The 18739-nt window shown below is 34.9% G+C and overlaps 1 protein-coding gene across 8 annotated transcripts in view; it reads right to left on the bottom strand.

Annotated features, from left to right (window-relative positions):
- PCDH11X (protocadherin 11 X-linked) overlaps positions 1-18739 on the bottom strand; it is a 666144-nt gene that overhangs the window by 308471 nt on the left and 338934 nt on the right. For 4 of the 8 annotated variants that reach the window (XM_070606664.1, XM_070606665.1, XM_070606660.1 and 1 more), the window contains one exon: positions 2801-2830. The exons of the other annotated variants lie outside the window; for them this stretch is intronic. In XM_070606664.1, the coding sequence (XP_070462765.1) occupies positions 2801-2830 (30 nt within the window). The remainder of the gene's footprint in view (positions 1-2800; positions 2831-18739) is intronic. 8 annotated transcript variants of the gene reach the window in all.

Here is an 18739-nt window from a genome sequence, read left to right as displayed (position 1 = left end):
GTTAGTACTAACTAAGGGAATCCAGTTTGAGTTTAACCAAGAAATGCTTTTCTTTTTTAACATTAACAAGGTTCAAAAAAGTTTACTTCTCTCTTTAGTTGAAAATAAACGTTGCTTACACTAATTTATTCAATCACAGGTGGCTATGTGTTGAAATGTGTTTTCCCCTCAAATTAGCTATCAGCCAGCTGAATACCAACTGGTTAAAGAATGAATGAACTATGTAGTGCGCCGTTTGCTTTTATTCCGCTCTTTGAATGCCACTAGCTTCTCTGTGAAATATAATCTTTTAGGAGGAAGGTAGAAAAAAGTGCCTATCTCTGGAACTTCAATCTCTGATTTGGAATCTGAAAATAGGTCCTGCTTGGTGAGGCCTCTGAAGTCATTTAAATTTAAATAGGTGAGGAAATCATTGAGAAATTCTAGGTCCTTTGATGTTTTAGAATCTAAAAGACAATAATGCATTCATTTAGGCACTTCATTCTTAGCTAAGATAATGTGTTGCCCTATTTTCTTTTACAAATGCAAGATCCTCATATTTTTCACTTACTCTGAATTAAAATGAATATAACAGCCATATTTTATAATTTATCTTTTTAAAAACCTAAATAGGTGAAGTTCAGGAGTTCAAGAGATTAATTCAACTTTTTATGGAAACATTTGCAGTAAATCCAAAGTTAATGAATATTCTGACACTTAATACATTTAAGGTTTATAGCTTCTTGAATTTAATATCCAAAATATCCTTCAAATGTATACATAAATGCAATGAACCAAAAATAAAGGGCAGCAGAGGACAGACCTAATCTCCACGGTGTATGTCAACTGTATTATATCAGGCTGGGTAGAGAAGGTGTATATACTCTTGAAAATGACTTGGTGATGGGTCTGTAGCATCACCGTAGTTGACGGAAGTGAAAGTTTTTAAAAATATTGTTCTTCCAGAAATATCTTATAGCATTAAATATATTCAATGCAACTATTAAAATGCAATAAAACAATTATTTTGAGATAAAAGAAGTACTTGTTTTATGATATCAACTTTTTCTTTCTTTTTTAAAAGAGATATTCTGGACAGGTTGCTTGGGTTCAAACCACGGCTGTTCCACTTGTGAGGTCTGTAACTTTAGGCAACTCACTGAAGCTCTCTGTACCATGGTTTCCTCATCTGTAAAAGATCTTATAGGGCTATTGTTAGGGTCAAATAGGTATGAGGTATGCATATATGTATATGTGTATACGTATACACACATATCTGTATACACACACACAGTGAGTGCTTGGAACAGAGTAAGCACAATATTAGTAAATTATTTTTATTGTGCTTACTTTGGTATAGATAGGTAGTGGGAAAAATGGCCAAGTTTTCACAATTGTCCCTTTCTGACCTTCTGCTTTGTCTTGACCAAACTTTAGTTGGGTATTTTTCCTTCCTATAAGCCCCTGAGCTCTGCTTTCCCCCAAACAATGAGCTAGCACTGAAAAAGGGGACTATGGGGGCCCTGGCCCAGTGGCGGAGAAGTTAAGTTCATGCGCTCTGCTTGGGCATGTGTTGGGCTGGTGAATGACCATTTTTGAGGAGCTCTTTATTGCCTCTAAGTACTCCACAAATGCTCGGATGTTAGCTACAATGAATGTTTATGACCCCATTGGCCCTGCACATTGAAAAAGTGCACTGAGTGATTTGATTTATTTCCCAACATTACTTAAAAATCATGTTAATTTTGGGCCCAGCCTGGTGGCGCAGCAGTTAAGTTTGCACATTCCACTTTGGTGGCCCAGGGTTTGCTGGTTTGGATCCCATGTGTGGACCCACACACCACTTGTCAAGCCATGCTGTGGCAGTCGTCCCACATTTAAAATAGAGGAAGATGGGCACAGCTCAGCGCCAATCTTCCTCAGCAAAAAGGGGAACATAAAATGTGGTCCTTCAAACTAGAATAAGATAATTAATCCTAAAGATTATACTCACATTTAACCTAGCATACAGTTATGGTAACGTTTTGGTTCCAAATGTGGCCAACACTTAAGGCTTACTGAATTTAATTTCCAAAATATATTCTATCAGAAGCTTAAGAGAAACTCATTTCTTTCAATCTCAAAACATGGTGAGGAAACCAAGGTGTAAATTCTAGGAAAGAAATGTCAGTGAACAGCTGAAGAGCTGTTTATTTTTAGTGGTGGTGCAGTTTAACTAATGAAGAAATTAAAAGTTAATATGTGTGAGAGAGTTAATTTTTTTAATGGTAGAAATCCAAACTTTTCTAGAAAGCTAGACTGTTCACATATGTGTGAGAACTTAAATTTTTCACATTGAAAGGTGACGTTATAAAGCCCAGTCTCTCTGAGAACATCCATTTGCTGATTAACCACGTTTAGTTTAGTTATAGTATTTTTCCCGGTGACCCTATCATATTTACTAACTTTTGCTGTCACTGCTAAATTGTGAATTGACACCAAAATGGTCCCTTTTATTGCTAAAATTTATCATGAAATAACTGTATTACCAGAATATTCACAAAGTGATGCTGTCAGCAGTATGTTGTTTTGGCACAGTGGGAAAAGAAAGTGTTGGTGAAAAATAAAATAAAATAAGACTTGAAAATTGCTTCCAGGACTGTGTAAGTGATACAAAATGCGGAGACAGCTCAGCTTGAAGCTAAAGGCAGAACCACAACATATGTCATCTTAAATACTTACAGTTTTAACTCCATGGAGGACCTACTGTAGCATCAGAAATTTAAAAAAAAATAACGCAACATATTTTGAAATCAATTTTCTTTGAAATTTACAATCTTACCTTTCCTGACTTTTTTCCCTCGGATTTCCGCTGATTTAGGATAAAATGGAGGCAAAGGAAAACAAAACAAAACAGAAACAAAAACAAAAATCAGCTCCAATTTGTTACTGCAAATATATATTTTTTAAAAATGTCAATAATCCCAGTGCAACAGTACACAATTTTGTTCTTCTACTGAAACTGTTCTCATCTGCATTTTTTAGTGGTTTCAGTAGAGGAGTACAATAACATCGTAAATCTCATGCAACAATATGAAGAGCCATATAAAAATCTTTGATTGGCAGCAAAAAAATTTTATATGTTTAGCCCACATAGGTATTGGTTAAGAAAAGGCATCCTTCCAACTAGATATTCTCCTCTTATATCACTTATTTTCCACCCATTTTTAAATAGATGGGCCCTTATCTCAAGCATGAACATATTTCTTAAAGAAAGAAGAGCTAGGCTGGTTGGAAATTCATGAATTAGGAGTAAACATAGGAAGCATCCAAATGGTATTGGATATTATCTCTAAATGTTAGTTTTGGTGGTTTTTAGAAGCATCTTAATTCAATTCTGGTCAACTAAATCCTTTCTGAAGCCATTCTGGTAAAGTCATTTTGTTCATTTTTATTTGAGACTTCTTTTTTTCTCCCATCTACCTCAGGAGACAGGTTAAATTAATTTTTAAGACTCCAGAAACATTTAGGCCATTTGTCCTTCAAATTCATTCTCCTTTGTAGAAGAGAGTACACTGTATGATAAATGGATCAAATGTCTACATTTACAGTAACAATACTCTCAAAAGTCTTTCCTCCACACATTTTATCTCAGTTCCTTGTCATCTCTACAATTATTCAGAAGGTTCTTTGAGAACCTGCTTGACTACAAAGAATCACAGAAAATTACGGTGGACGTAGAGTTTATTTTGAAATAAGGGTAAATACAAAGAAAGATACAATTAAGATAGTAAGAGGATGAATTCTGCATTTTTTTTTATCAAATGGCTTATTCTCAGATCAAGAAGGTATATTATTTTTCCTACTTTAATATGACTTGAATTTCCAAAATTGACATTGAGGTGAGCATCTAGGCATGGGCACAATTCTATTATCCAAGAAAATTAAAGTGTTCTTTTTTTTTTCCTTCTATTTTGGATATTTCTTTTTAGCCCAAGGTATTCATGTTGTCCTTGTGTGTTGATCAAATTCAGCCATCAGTGGCTCAGTGTTAGAATTCTGTTTGTCTGTGGAGTCATAGCCTGAGGTTAACGCCTTAAGTAATCTAAGAAAGTGTCCTTCGATTTTAATGTCTTTAAAGAAACGATAGTTATATCTCTCTTTATTATGAATGATAATTCTTAAATAACAGGTTAAGAATTTCAGCCTTCCAACAGAAATAATCCCATGGACAAAAAAACCCCTCAAAACTTTATCCATATCTAAGAATATAACATTAAAAACTACCATTCTCTATTTTGTAGAACCACAATGGATCTTTTTATGTTTGCTCCATTAGAGTTTACTTTCAAGAACATAGTGGATTTTAGTTAGATGTTTACAACTTATCACTGAGCAATCTAAAAGCATTAAAATCTTTAGTGAGCCAAATGAAGATATGAAAAGATTGTATCTATCTTGAAAAATTAGCAAATTATTGAAAAGTTAATGACTTTATTTAAGGCTAGTCAACATCTTGAGGTGAGCGCCTCTTCACCATTGGAATGAAAAAAGACAAGTCAAAAATATGTATTCATTTCCCTAAATTATGTATTTTAATTAAGAGCATTGCCTGTGCTATGCTACTTTCGCCCCTATTTGAATTTCTATTGAGAAAAGCTTAAAATAGATCAAGTGGGAAATATTAAAATGATAGTCTTTGCATTTATCCATACCACACAGACACAACACAATCTGTTACCATGAGTGGGTCCTATTGCATGACAGCTAGGCAAGCATTAGAATTAAAAGCAAAACAGGATATTGGCAGGCATATGGGTAGGTTGGCAAATTCATAACAGATTTGATGATAAAAACATTAAAAAAAAATCAGTGTTGGAAGGGGAAAAAAAGGCTGAAAAGCAAGTTCTATTTTAATGAAGACATGGATTTTTATCCCTTTATTTAAAAACTGGTCCAAAAATTACCAACATTAAATCAACAAAATCATTATCCAAACTAAATTATATATGGTGAAGGAGGGAGAAAAGTTAATCAGTCTGAATGTTATAGGCTCAAAATTTTCCATAATACACATTATTCATGTAGTTTGATATGTTCTTATTAACCTCCTGGTGTGACTGAATTCTAACTCTTACTACCAATAAATGAACATTTCTTCTATTGTATCTAATTTCCTAGATTGATTGAGCTGATTAAATATAACTGATGAAAAAGAGAGGCAAGACATAGTGTACAAGAGAAGTGAAGTTTGTTGATGTCAAGAGTATGATCCAACCAAGGGAGCATCCTAAACTTTTAGCCAGTTCTCTTTTACTTCACACAGTATTAATCAGTGCAGGAGAAAATGACGGCAGATACATCACCACAGTGAACAACTGTGCATGTACACACTGAAGCTGTAGCTGTATCAGTGCAGTTCAAAGAAATAAAATCAAACGATTTTGATGCTCCTTAGTATCTACGTGCTTTTGTGACTGGTGGGAACCAAATGCGTTAACTTTGTCTGTTTCAGGCCTGTGCATTCAGAACGAACACAACAAGCACGGAGGGTGAGGTCAATACGAGAAAAGCTCTATAACCCAAAAAAATATTGCTTGCATACAGTCTCTCTGGGAAATTCTAACTCTTTCTTGTTCTCACGTCCAGGTTTACCACTTCTCTTTCCCTTTCCTCGTCTGTGTAAAGTACAGGTATTATCTTCATTCTGGCTTCATGTAGGATATTCCTGTGTATTGTTGCTTTCAGAACAGCTGTCCTCCTTAACAGAGCTATTAAGAATTTCTGATCACTAAAATTAGTAATAGAGTAAAGGGAGTAAGACTAGAGTCAGAAGTCACGGAAGACACATCTCTACACACAGGTAATAGAAAGAGGAAGATACTCCCTAAAGGGCAAAGACATAGAGCTTATCCTAAATCACTTCCCTGCCCGTTGATTAGGAAAGAGATAGAACAGAACGTGTATAGGAGACAATGCACTTGATGAGCACAAGATTTATTTTCAAAGCTGATTACAGTTCTCAGTCAGTAAATCACCAATCGTCACTGAATTTTTGTCAACTGGATCAGGTGCAAGATCAACTTTAGCTGTCTGGTAGTGGTCAAGATCTAACAAACAGCACTTAGAATAACACTGGCTGTGTTATGATAGTACCTTCTCTGAATGAAATGGTCACAATGAAAAGATTTCCCACTCTGCATACATAGTAGATCCTGAATAAATATTTGCCTAATAGATGGATCAAACTAGAGAAGGTTTTTTATATTTGTGTGTGTGTGCACATGTGTGGGCATGTGTGTGTTTACAACATAACAAACTGGAAGCCTGTGGAGTCAAGTTTTTAATCCTACACCATGTGGAATACACGCTCCCCACATAATTTGAGCTTAAAAAATATAAGAACTTTAAGTGTAATTAATTTTTACTTGATTTAAATCTCCACATAACTACCATAGCCCAGTTTATAATTTTTAGTAGATTGACACGTGACATTATAGTTCAGAACTCTATTCAGTTATCAACTTAGACAGCTGTTGGCTTTAAAAGAAAGACACTGGTGAGGGGCTGGCCCCATGGCTGAGTGGTTAAGTTCGTGCGCTCTGCTGCAGGTGGCCCAGTGTTTTGTTGGTTCGAATCCTGGGCGCGGATATGGCACTGCTCATCAAACCACGCTGAGGCAGTGTCCCACATGCCACAACTAGAAGGACCCACAACGAAGAAAATAAAATCTTTTTTTTAAAAAAAAAGAAAGACACTGGTGAATCTAGTAATAGTAAGCCTAAGTGTACTTCTCAACATGTCTGCTTACTATTTCCTTTCTAAAATGTGGAATCACCATCTCAAAAGAACACATTCATCTAAATGCATCTAGGTATTTTTATTGCTTTATTCTGTTTTTTCTAAATTTGAGATACACGTAAAAATTGTACAGATAGCGACAATACATCAGTAAAGAGAACATGAAACTTGAAATCAGGAAATTCAGGTTATAGTCCTGAGTCCACAAGTAGCTGTATGATCTTATTCAAGCAAACTTTAGAAAACTGTATCTCCAGCCTACACTAAATCCAGAGCATTAACTACATTTGATGGTGATAATAACTGTGACAATGACAGGAATACTATTAGTACAACTATCACTGCCACTGCTATCGTCTTTCATTTATTGGGTATCAAGCATTGTAGTAAATGCTTTATAAGTATTATCTCATTTAATTCTTACAGTGACACTTTGATGTGGGACAATTATCATTCCCATTTTACAGAGAGGAAAATGTGAATCAAAGAGGTCACTCTACCTAGTCACTCTACTTGTAAGTTATAGAGCTGAGGTTTAAATTCAGCTTGTCTGGACTCTAGAGTTCATGTTCTAGAATATAAGCTCCATGGTGGCAGGCATAGTGTCATTTTGAATTTTGAAATACTGCTATAGCCTCAATGCCTAAAAAAGTGCCTAGTATAAAGTAGACTAGCAATAAATGTTTATAGACTGAATCAAATAACAGGATATTCCTCTATTTTTTTGATTATGTGATTACAGATAATCAGAGCCTGGGTATAACAATTGATTGTGAATCTTAGTTAAGAGCACTAATTCTAGAGCCATATTGACTGGATTCAACACTTGTCTCTCCATTTATTACCTATGTGACCCCAGGCATATTTTTCTTGTCCTTTTGCCTTAGTTTCATCTTCTGTAGGATAGAGAAAAGAGAGTTCCTACTTCAGAATATTTGTAAAAAAGGTTAAATGAGTAAGGGCTACAAACGGTAGCTGCCATTTTTAACTGTATATATATGTTAGATATTATTACTAGTAATTTATTTTAACACCTTTATTGATATATAATTCACATACAATACAATTCATCCTCTTAAAGTGTAAATTCAATGTTTTTTAGTATATTCACAGATATCTGTAACCATCACCATAGTCAATTTTAGAACATTTTTGTCACCACAAAAAAGAAACCCCACGCCCTTTAGCTATCAATCACCTATCTTCCCATTTTCCACAAGCTTTAAACAACCGCTAATCTAATTTCTATCTCTTTAAATTTCTCTATTCTGGCCTTACAAATGAAACCATATAATATACACTCTTTTTGGGCTGGATTTGTTCACTTATTTTAATGATCTCAAGGTTCATCCATGCTGTATCATATTTCAGTGGCAATCTTTTTTATGGCCAAATAATATTCCATTCTGTGGATACACCACATTTTGTTAAAACATTCATCACTTGATGGATATATGGGTTATCTGTACCTTTTGGCTACTATGAATAGTGCTATTGTAAACACTTGTATAAGTTTTTGAGTAGACACGTGCTTTCATTTCTTTGGGGTATATATCTAGGAGCAGAATTGCTGGGTCATATGGTAACTCCATGTTTAACCTTTTGAGGAGCTTCCAGATTGTTTTCCAAAGCAGCCGCACCATTTTCCATCCCCACCAGTAGGGTATGAGGGTTCCCATTTCTCTACATCCTTGCCAACAAGGCAACTTATTTTTAAGTTAATTTTAGAATTAAAGACTATTCCTGTCTAAATATTTCTTTAAAAACTATCTACTGGTGTTCCAAATAAGTTTAATTAAATTAATAAAATTATGTAGTATGAACTATTCTACTATACGAGCTTAATGTAATATTCCATGGTACTAAGATACCCTGAACAAATTGCCAAACTCATTCTTTCAGAGGGTTGAAAAGTTACTTATTTCCCGATATGAATTTACTGATCATTTGAAATACATATTTTAAATTAGGACATTCCTTCTGCTGAAGTGAATGGAACTTTTTAAAAGTTATCAATTTATTATTTATTAAAATCCAAACTACTGTATATCACTGTTAAAGTCTGAAAGAAAGAACAGTTGGAAGAAGACATTGGATATCATGGGACAATGACATTTCATTTTCTGTACAATGGATAAAGAAATTGAGAGTATTGGATTAAATCCACTTGAAATGATACTTCATGGATCTTGAGTCTTGGAATTAGAACAGGCAGAGATTATACAAAGTACCAGAATGAGAGTCAAAATAAGAGGAAAAAAAAGCAATACTTTATTCAAGATTGATTCTAGAATTGATCTAACAAAACCAAACGATAATAAAATATTCTCAAAATGACCTAGAAGCAGAAGATTATGGATAATACTAAAAATTCCAAGCATGTTACCAGAAGCCAGAGTTGAGTTAGAATACAATTGTATTTGTTCTGACATAATCTTTTTGGCTGATTTAAAACTCTACTCTTGTCCTGAAACATTCTTATACTAAAACAAAAGCAATAAAAAGCAATATGACAGACACATCTGCTTTCTGGAAATATTACATGTCAGTTGAAACAATGTTTCATTTTTAATTGTTTGAATTTTGCATAAAGGTACCTTTGTTTGTTTGCTGCTAAAGACATATGCAATTGTCTCCAATATCACTCTAAATTACAGATCATCTTAATGTGTCATTCTTGTGAAATGTGAAAATCTGAATGAGAATGTCGTATTGTGTCTATTAAAACTTGTAGATGTTTGCAATATGAACATCAAAGTAATAAAGTGATTACAAGAATAAACATCCGAATACAAATGATATTTCTTATTTACTAGAAGGAGAACATTTTTTAAAAGTACAATATCTAGCGAACCGCTTGTTTCTGTGAACACAGGCATAGCTCGAAGATCTTGCTGGGTTCGGCTCTAGATCACCACAGTCAAGCAAATAGCGGTGCAATAAAGTGAGCCACTGGAATTCTTTGGTTTCTCAGTGCATAGAAAAGTTATGTTTCCACTATTCTGTAGCCTATTAAGTGTGCAATAGCATTATGTCTAAAAAACCATGTACATACCTTAATTAAAAAATACCTTATTGCTAAAATATGTTAACCATCATCTGAGCCTTCAGTGAATCCTAATCTTTTTGCTGGTGGAGGGTCTTGCCTCCATGTTGATGGCTGTTGACTGATCAAGGTGGTGGTTGCTGAAGGTTGGGGTGGCTGTGGCAATTTCTTAAAATAAAACAACAACAAAGTTTGACTCATCAATTAGCTCTTCCTTTGACAAGCAATTTCTCTGTAGCATGTGATACTGTTTGATAGCATTTATCAACAGTCGAATTTCTCTCAAAATTGGAGTCAGTCCTCTCAAACTCTGCTGATGCTTTGTCAACTAAGTCTATGAAATATTCTAAATCTTTTGTTTGTTGTCATTTCAACAATCTTCACAGCATCTTCGCCAGGAGTAGATTCCATCTCAATAAACCACTTTCTTTGCTCATCCATAAGAAGCAATTCCTCATCCATTAAAGTTTTATCATGAGATTTCAGCAATTCAGTCACATCTTCAGGCTCCACTTCTGGTTCTAGTTCTCTGGCTATTTCTACCACATCTGCAGTTACTTCCTCCACTCAAGACTTCAGTCCTTCAAAATCATCCATGAGGGTTGGAATCGAAGGGTTGGAATCAACTTCTTCCAAATTCCTGTTGATGGTAGTATTTTGACCTCTTCCCATGAATCATAAATGTTCTTAATGGTATCCAGAATGGCAAATCCTTTCCAGGTTTTCAATTGACTTTGCCCAAATGCATCAGAGGAACCATTATCTATTGCAGCTATAGACTTCTGAAATGTAATTCTTAAATAATAAAACTTGAAAGTCAAATTACTCCTTGATCAATGGGCTGCAGAATTGATGTTGTGTTAGCAGGCATGAAAACAACATTAATCTCATTGTTCATCTCCATCAGAGCTCCTGGGTGACCAGGTACATTGTCAAGGAGTAGTCATATTTAGAAAGGAATCTCTTTTTCTGAGCAGTAGGTCTCAACATTGGGCTTAAAATATTCACCAAAGCATGTTGTAAACAGAAGTGCTCCTATTCAGGCTTTAGTCTTCCATTTAGAGAGCACAGGCAGAGTAGATTTAGCATAACTCTCAAGGGACCTAGGATTTGGGGAATAGTAAATGAGCACTGGCTTCAACTGAAAGTCACCAGGTGCATTAGCCCCTAACAAGAGAGTCAGCCTGTCCTTTGAAGCTTTGAAGCCAGGCATTGACTTCTCCTCTCTGTGAAAGTTCTAGATGGCATCTTCTTTAAGGATAAGGCTCTTTCGTCTACATTGAAAATCTGTTGTTTAGTGTAAGCACCTTCATTAATTATCTCAGCTAGATCTTCTGGATAACTTGTTGCAGCTCCTACATCAGCCCTTGCTGCTTCACTTTGCACTTTTGTGTTATGGAGACGGCTTCTTTCCTTAAACCTCATGAACCAACCTCTGCTAGCTTCACACTTTTCTTCTGCAGCTTCCTCACCTCTCTCAGCTCTCATAGGACTGAAGAGTTAGGACCTTGCTCTGGATTAGGCCTTGGCTTAAGGGAATGTTGTGGCTGATTTGATCTTCTATTCAGACCACTGAAACTTTCTTCATATCAGAAATAAGGCTGCTTAGCTTTCTTATCATTCATGTGTTCACTGGAGTAGCTCTAATTTCCTTCAAAAACTTTTCTTTCACATTCACAGCTTGGCTAACTGACACAAGAGGGCTAGGTTTCCGCCTATGTTAGCTTTTGACATGCCTTCCTCACTAAGCTTAATCATTTCTAGCTTTTGATTTGAGTGAGAAACATGTGACTCTTCCTTTGACTTGAACACTTGAGAAGCCGTTGTAGGGTGATTAATAGGCCTAATTTCAATATTATTGTCTCTCAGGGAACGGGGAGGCCCGAGGAGAGGGAAAGAAAAGGGGAACAGCCAGTTGGTGGCGCAGTCAGAACACACACAACATTTATGGATTAAGTTCACCGTTTTGTATGGGCCTGGTTTGTGGCTCCCAAAGCAATTACAATAGTAACATCAAAGATCGCTGATCACAGATCACTATAGCAAATATAATAATAATGAAAAATTTTGAAATATTGCAAGAATTACCAAAATATGACACAGAGACACGAAGTAAGCAAATGCTGCTGAAAAAGTGGCACTGATAGACTCATTCCATGCAGGGTTGCCAGAAACCTTCACTTTGTAAAAATAATGCAATATCTGCAAAGCTCAATAAGGGGAAGTGTGATAAAACAAGATATGCCTGTACCTGGTTTTTATATTAGATGAAAGTATGAAAAACTAGATCCATGATAAGAAATAAAAATTAAAAAGTGAGCTGTATGCTTACATTTATGTCGAACTGGGTGATAGACAAAAAGGTATTTTAAAATAGTATTAGTAGGTCATTAGCATAGATCTCAAGTGAAAGTTAAATGGTAATATAGTCGTCTTACATAAATGTTAGCTAAGTGTACAACTTTCTGGTAGCGACTCGAACCTAAGATATAATTGAATTCCTTTTAATTTATCCCCAAGCTGTAGTTTTAATCTAATATTACCTAGCTTATAACAGACTAAGTTATAGTTGTCTGATACCCATTGCCATCTCTTGCTTATTTCCTAGGTGAGAAAAATATTCTCCTCTGGGATTGTCGTGTAGTTTTCCTGAGTTCTTAGTTGATTGCTGATACATTCTCCCCTGTTTCAAACTCCTCTAGCAATTCTATGCTGAACTTCTGCCTTCAGTGCATTTTTTGGGGTATTTTCAACTTTACTTCAAATCATCTAAGAAAATCGAAACTCAAAACCTTTCATTTTTTTCCAAGTTGAATTCATTGTCTTAGGTCTGTGAGGTTTCATTGTCTATCTTGACACTCTCAACTCAAATGAAGCTTAATAGGTATAGTGGGTAGAACAGTGTTCTCCAAAAATTCATGTGTACTCAAAACTCAAAATTTGATCTTATTTAGAAATAGGGCCTTTGCAGATGTAATTAGTTAAGAATCTTGAGATGAAATCATCCTGGGTTTAGGGGTGCCCTAAATCCAACGACTGGCGTCTGTATAAGAAGAGGAGGCACAGACAGAAAGAAGAGGGCCATGTGATGACGGAGGCAGAGACCGGAGTGATGCCCCTACAAGCTAAGGAAGGTCAAGGATTACCAGGTGGCACCAGAAGCTGGAAGAGGCCAGGAAGAATTCTTCCCTAGAGCTTTCAGAGGAAGCATGGCACTAAAGACACCTTGAATTCTGGCCCACAGATCTATGAGTGGGTAAATTTCTGCTGTTTTAAGCAACCAAATTTTGTGGTAATTTGTTATGGTAGTCCCAGTTAAAAATACAATTACCTAAAGGAATATACTTTTATTTCAGGGAAAACAACGTGCTAGGATATAAAATGGTCTGTTCTATTTTATAGTTTATCAATCCAAGATGCGCTGAAAAATTATTGACCACAAATCACTGTATTTTACATAATACATAAGTTTCTGGAGGACAGGGAGGGTTATAAGTAAGCATGATACAATGGAAAGAGCATCCAGTTTTGAATAACCAGATATGGGCTCCAGTCCCAGGTAACTCATTCATTTGTGAAACATTTAGCAAAAGCCTATTTGGCACTATGCACAAATTTTCTAAGTCATAGAAAAATGAATGAGATAAGGCCCTTATCCCAGAGGATCTCGCAGTTTAATAGGGAAGCCAGATGTAGAAATTCATAGTTATAACATTTTACGTGTTACAGTGAATGATGTATAAATCATTACACATCATCTGTATAGCAGATGGATAAAATGCTATCATATCACAAGGGAGTAAAGAGCTGAGAAAGTCCCTTGACTTCTCTGAATCTCAGTCTATTAATCTATAAAATGGAGGTAACAGTAACAATTCATATCCCTTCTACCTTTAGAGATGATTTTGAAGGTCAAATAAAATCTTCTTTCTTTTTATTTCGTCTTTCTTCTCTTCTCCTATTTTTGACATCTCTTATTTTTAAGAATCCTATGAATCAGACACCCTGTTAGGTATTTAATATACAATATCTGAATTAATCCTTAAAATAGTTCACCATGGTAAATATAATTATCCTAACTTAACATGTGTGGAAATTGAGGTATAGAAGTATAGACATTTATACTATGTGCTAAAATTGCATAGACTTTAAATCAGGAAGTGAATGTTCTCTTCACCAGGGCCTGTTGTATATCTTAGATATAAATACATTAAAAATAAATATTATACTACTAGGAGTTAATGTCCTATGTGCCCCAATATCTTTCAATAAATAAATTAGATGATGAATAATGTTTCAGATATGCCTGAATAATTCTGTATATATATGTCCTATATCCCCTATAGCACTTCATTTCCTAACTAATGATTATCTATGCTAGAGAAAGAACATTCAGATTTATTTCTACAAAGTAGCCATTTGCATTGATGTTAATGTTAGGGAATTACACTTGTATTTCTCTACGAGATTTCTCTAAGTCTTTTTTTCCCGCAAAAATTTACAATTATATTTATATTAACTATTAGAATATTCAGTGTTTTTACATATGCAAATAAACATGGCCAGCTCCATAATCTGGAGCTTTTAGTTTTAGTTTATTTTCTACCATGTGGGCAAACTACTAAATTAGATAATTGACCAATTTTCCAATTCAGTCATTTTAGTTCTCTGTCCAGGTTCCACCTCGTTCTTTCAGATGCCTCATCTGTAAAGACAGTATTTTATGTGCAGAGAAAAGATCAAGGGTTCACAATCTAACTCTCCTTCAGGGTAAGAAGGACTACCTAGTGTGATAACACTGGGAAAATACAGCCTAGAATGAAGTTTTGTTTCCTGCACCGTTTCTAACTTATTTATTCATTCACTCACCAGTCTAGTTGCTAAGGATACAGTGACTGCCAAGATAGGAATAGTCAACTTTGCCCTTACAGAGGTTACAGTCTTCATAAGGGAATAGAGACAAGAATATAGATAATTATAATATTCGCGCTATCAAAATAGTTTGGCAGCTTTTTCTTCATGAATAGAAGTATGCTTGTAAAATTTTATCTCCCAGAGAACAATTTCTAATCATTTAGTTATAGCTTTAGCAGGGATATAAAGTGAACATTAATTAAAGGCACAACTTAATATTTACCACAGCTTCACTCCAATATCTATGACGCTGCCAGATCTCTACAATACAGAAATGAAAGCACTCCTCCTGAGTGATGCATAAAGTCTTGAATTATCAAAGACTCGCATTAAAACTGCATAAGAGAGGGTCTGAGCTCTATTTAAAAAGGTATTTCATTCCCCTAGAGGCTCTTCCGCCTTAGGCGTCTTCCCAGTATTTAGCTCTTAAAGTATCTAAAATATTTTAAGCTTGTACATTTTTTACTGCTTTGAGAGTCTATCATGTAGATTTTCATTTTTTTTTCCAATTTACCACATTGATGTTGTTGTTTTCAGCTTCCAATTCAGCATAAAACAGTGGATGCTTCCATTTATCTCTCTGGCTGAGTTTATTCTCAGCACAGCTCTACATTCAGGACATTTTTATTTTTATTATTGGTTACTTATCATTAGTATTTTTAAACAATGAGAGAGTTGTAAGTTTTTAGGAGCTTTAACTATGGAATTTTATCTGTCAACAAATACTTACTGAGCATCTACTACGTGACAGGCATAGTACCTAAGATTATGGCTCTGGAAGTAGACTGCCTGGTTCAAAACTCTGCCCCGCCCCTCATGAACTGTGTCACTTTGGGCAAATTGCTTAACTATGCCAACTATTCAGTGCTTGAATCTGTCTATCTGTAAAACACTGATGATAAAAATAGCAGCTATGTAATAGGTTGTCTGTGAGGGTTAATTGAGTTAAAACAGCAAAGTAGTTACACTGTCATATAGAAGCCCTCAACAAACACTGTCTATTATTGTCATTATTATTATCATCATCAATATCATTTTAACCACGCTCTGTGTGAAACCTTGAGAACACTATGATAAACAAGGAAGAATCTTACAATCTACCGACCAAGGCAGCTGCTAAAAAATACTAGAGATGATCAATTAATTAATTGCTGATATATACAAAAGTGCCCTGAGTGGTAGTAAAAGACTGAGGGAGGGGAAACTTTGGCTTTGGAGTCCCAAGTGAATCACTACCTCATGAAAATGAATTCTAGAAAGCTGTATGATACCGATCTAGTTTGCCTGAAGCATGTATAATAAAGTCTCAGGTTAAAAAAAAAATCACACATTTTATTCAACTTGTGACTATGGTCCGAAAGTAAAAAGCTGAGTTTATTAAGGGCTTTAAACATTTATAAATCTCCAGAGCCACACGACTTAATGCACGGCCCTTAATGTTAAATCAGTAGTGAAACAGAGGTTTCTATCTTGGGCTCATGGGATCAGAATCTTGGCCCAGATGATGAGCTCTTTATCATATTCATTCTAATTGCAGCTCATCTTGAAATGATTAAATCTATTGTTAGAAAGAGACCTTGTCAGCACTAAGCATGCAGTGATTAATAGAAAATTCAGTATAATTCCTTTAGATATATGTCTAAAGTCTCAACTGAGCCATGGACCCACATTATTAAGTGATTAAAGAAATTGTAATTGCCACCCTTTATTCGTATTCATCACCTGGCTAGGAATTAATCATTGCAAGGAAAAAATAGGAGAAAGCAAAATATTTTATAACTAGTACTGTACAGATAGATAGCAAAACTTAAAAATGGGCTATGGGAACAACGCTTGATGTAATAAGCTGGCACAAAAGTAAATTATTAGAAATGCTCTAACAAAATCTGATTTAATTTGAGATGAAAGTCAAATTTATCCTTGGGGACATCAAGATATTTTTTCCTTCACTATTATGACAACCTTACTTATTTTCTTTTACTCCAAGAAAGGGCAAAAAATTAATTTCACTCAGCCCTACCTGGTAATCTCCAAAAGTTTTATCTTAATAGCACGCTGTTCCTAGGTGAGTTACACTCTGATTTTTTTGGTCATCACAAAGACGTGTTTTAAAGTTGGAGCATATCAACATTAAAAGATCAAAAATGTCCTATTATTTCTGTAAATAAGGTCATACCTGGGGCCAGCCCAGGGGCCTAGTGGTTAAGTTCAATGTGCTCTGCTTTGGCGGCCCAGGTTTGGTTCCCAGGCACAAACTTATTCCACTCATTGGCAGCCATGTTGAGGCGGCAACCCACATACAAAATAGAGGAAGATTAGCACAAATGTTAGCTCAGGGCAAATCTTCCTCAAGCAAAAAGAGGAAGATTAGCAATAGATGTTAGCTCAGGGTGAATCTTCCTTAGCACACACAAAAAAAGTCTTTAAGGTCATGGTTAAAATAAGCAGAATTTAATGTAGGTACATTTTCTTGGAATGAGTGAATCCATCAAAACAAGAACCAAGTAAAGGGGGAAAGCTCTGCAAGTTCAAAATTACAGTGATTGATTAGAATTCTAGAGAATTATGCCAAACATTTAAAGAAGAGTTGATTCCAATTATATTCCAAGAAAACAAAGAGGAGGAATGCTTCCTAATTCATTTATAAGGCTATTATTACCCTGATAACAGCACTAGATAAAGATGGTATAAAAAAAAGAAAACTACTGGTCAATATCTCTCATGAATGTAGAGGCAAAAATCCTAAACAAAATATTAGCAAATAAAATTCAACAATGTGTAAAAATAATTATACACCATGACCAAGAGCATTCCAGGTATGCAGGACTTGTCTAACATTGGAGAAACAATGTTATCCACCATATAAACAGGCTAAGAAGGAAAATCGTATAGTCCTATCAACTAATGCAGCAAAAGCATTTGAAAAAAATCAATACCTACTCGTGATAAAAGCATACAGTAGGGTAAGAATAGGACAGCACAATCTCTACAACTTAAAGAACAATTACAAAAAAAATCAATACCTAACATCATATTTAATGAGGGAAGACTGAATGCTATTCCTCTATAATTGGGAACAAGGAAAATATATCCACTCTATTCTCACTCAATGGTGCTGGAAGTTCTAGCTCTGCAATAAGGCAAGAAAATAAAATAAAAGCATACAGTTTGGAAAGGAAGAAATAAAACTAGATCACATGATCATCTGCCTAGAAAATCCCAAGGAATATACAAAAAAACCCTCTCAGTACTAATAAGTGAGTTTAGCAATATCACCAGATATAAAATGAACAAACAAAAATCAATTATATTTCTTTATACCAAAAATAAGCATGTGTAAACCAAAATTAAAATAAAATATTGTTTATAATTTCTCTAAAGATATGTATACATCTGCCAAAACACATACAACATCTGTATGCTTAAAAATACAAACTGCTGATAAAAGAAATCAAAGACCCAAACAGAGAAGCATACTATGTTCATGGATTAGAAGACTCAGCAGAGTAAATCTATCAGTTCTTCTCCAATTGATCTAAGGGTTTAATGCAATGCATATCGAATTCCCAGAAAGACTTTTGGAGACATAGATGAAATAGAATAAAGTGGGAAGAAATATTCTACTTGATGTTAAGGCCTACCATATAGCTGCAGTAGTCAACACAGTGATGTACTGACAAAAGAATAGAAACAGAGATCACTGGGACAGAGTAGACAGCTCAGAAATAGACTCACACAAATAAGTTACAAAAGCAATTCCATGAAGGTAGGTAGCTTTTTTGATAAATGTTCCTGGAGCAATTGGACATCTATAGGTAAAATAATGCTTATTGATCTAAACTTCACACTTTATACAAAAATTAACTCAAAATAGATCATGAACATAAATGTAAGATATAAAATTATAAAACTTATAGAAAAAATATAAAAGAAAATTTACAGGAATTAAGGCTAGGCAAAGTGCTCTTAGATTTGATACTGAAAGCACAATCCCTAAAAGGTAAAATTGATTAATTCAGT

The sequence above is a fragment of the Equus przewalskii genome, chromosome X, assembly GCF_037783145.1.
Source record: "Equus przewalskii isolate Varuska chromosome X, EquPr2, whole genome shotgun sequence".
NCBI lineage: Eukaryota > Metazoa > Chordata > Mammalia > Perissodactyla > Equidae > Equus > Equus przewalskii.
This window is presented reverse-complemented; position numbering and strand designations above follow the sequence as displayed.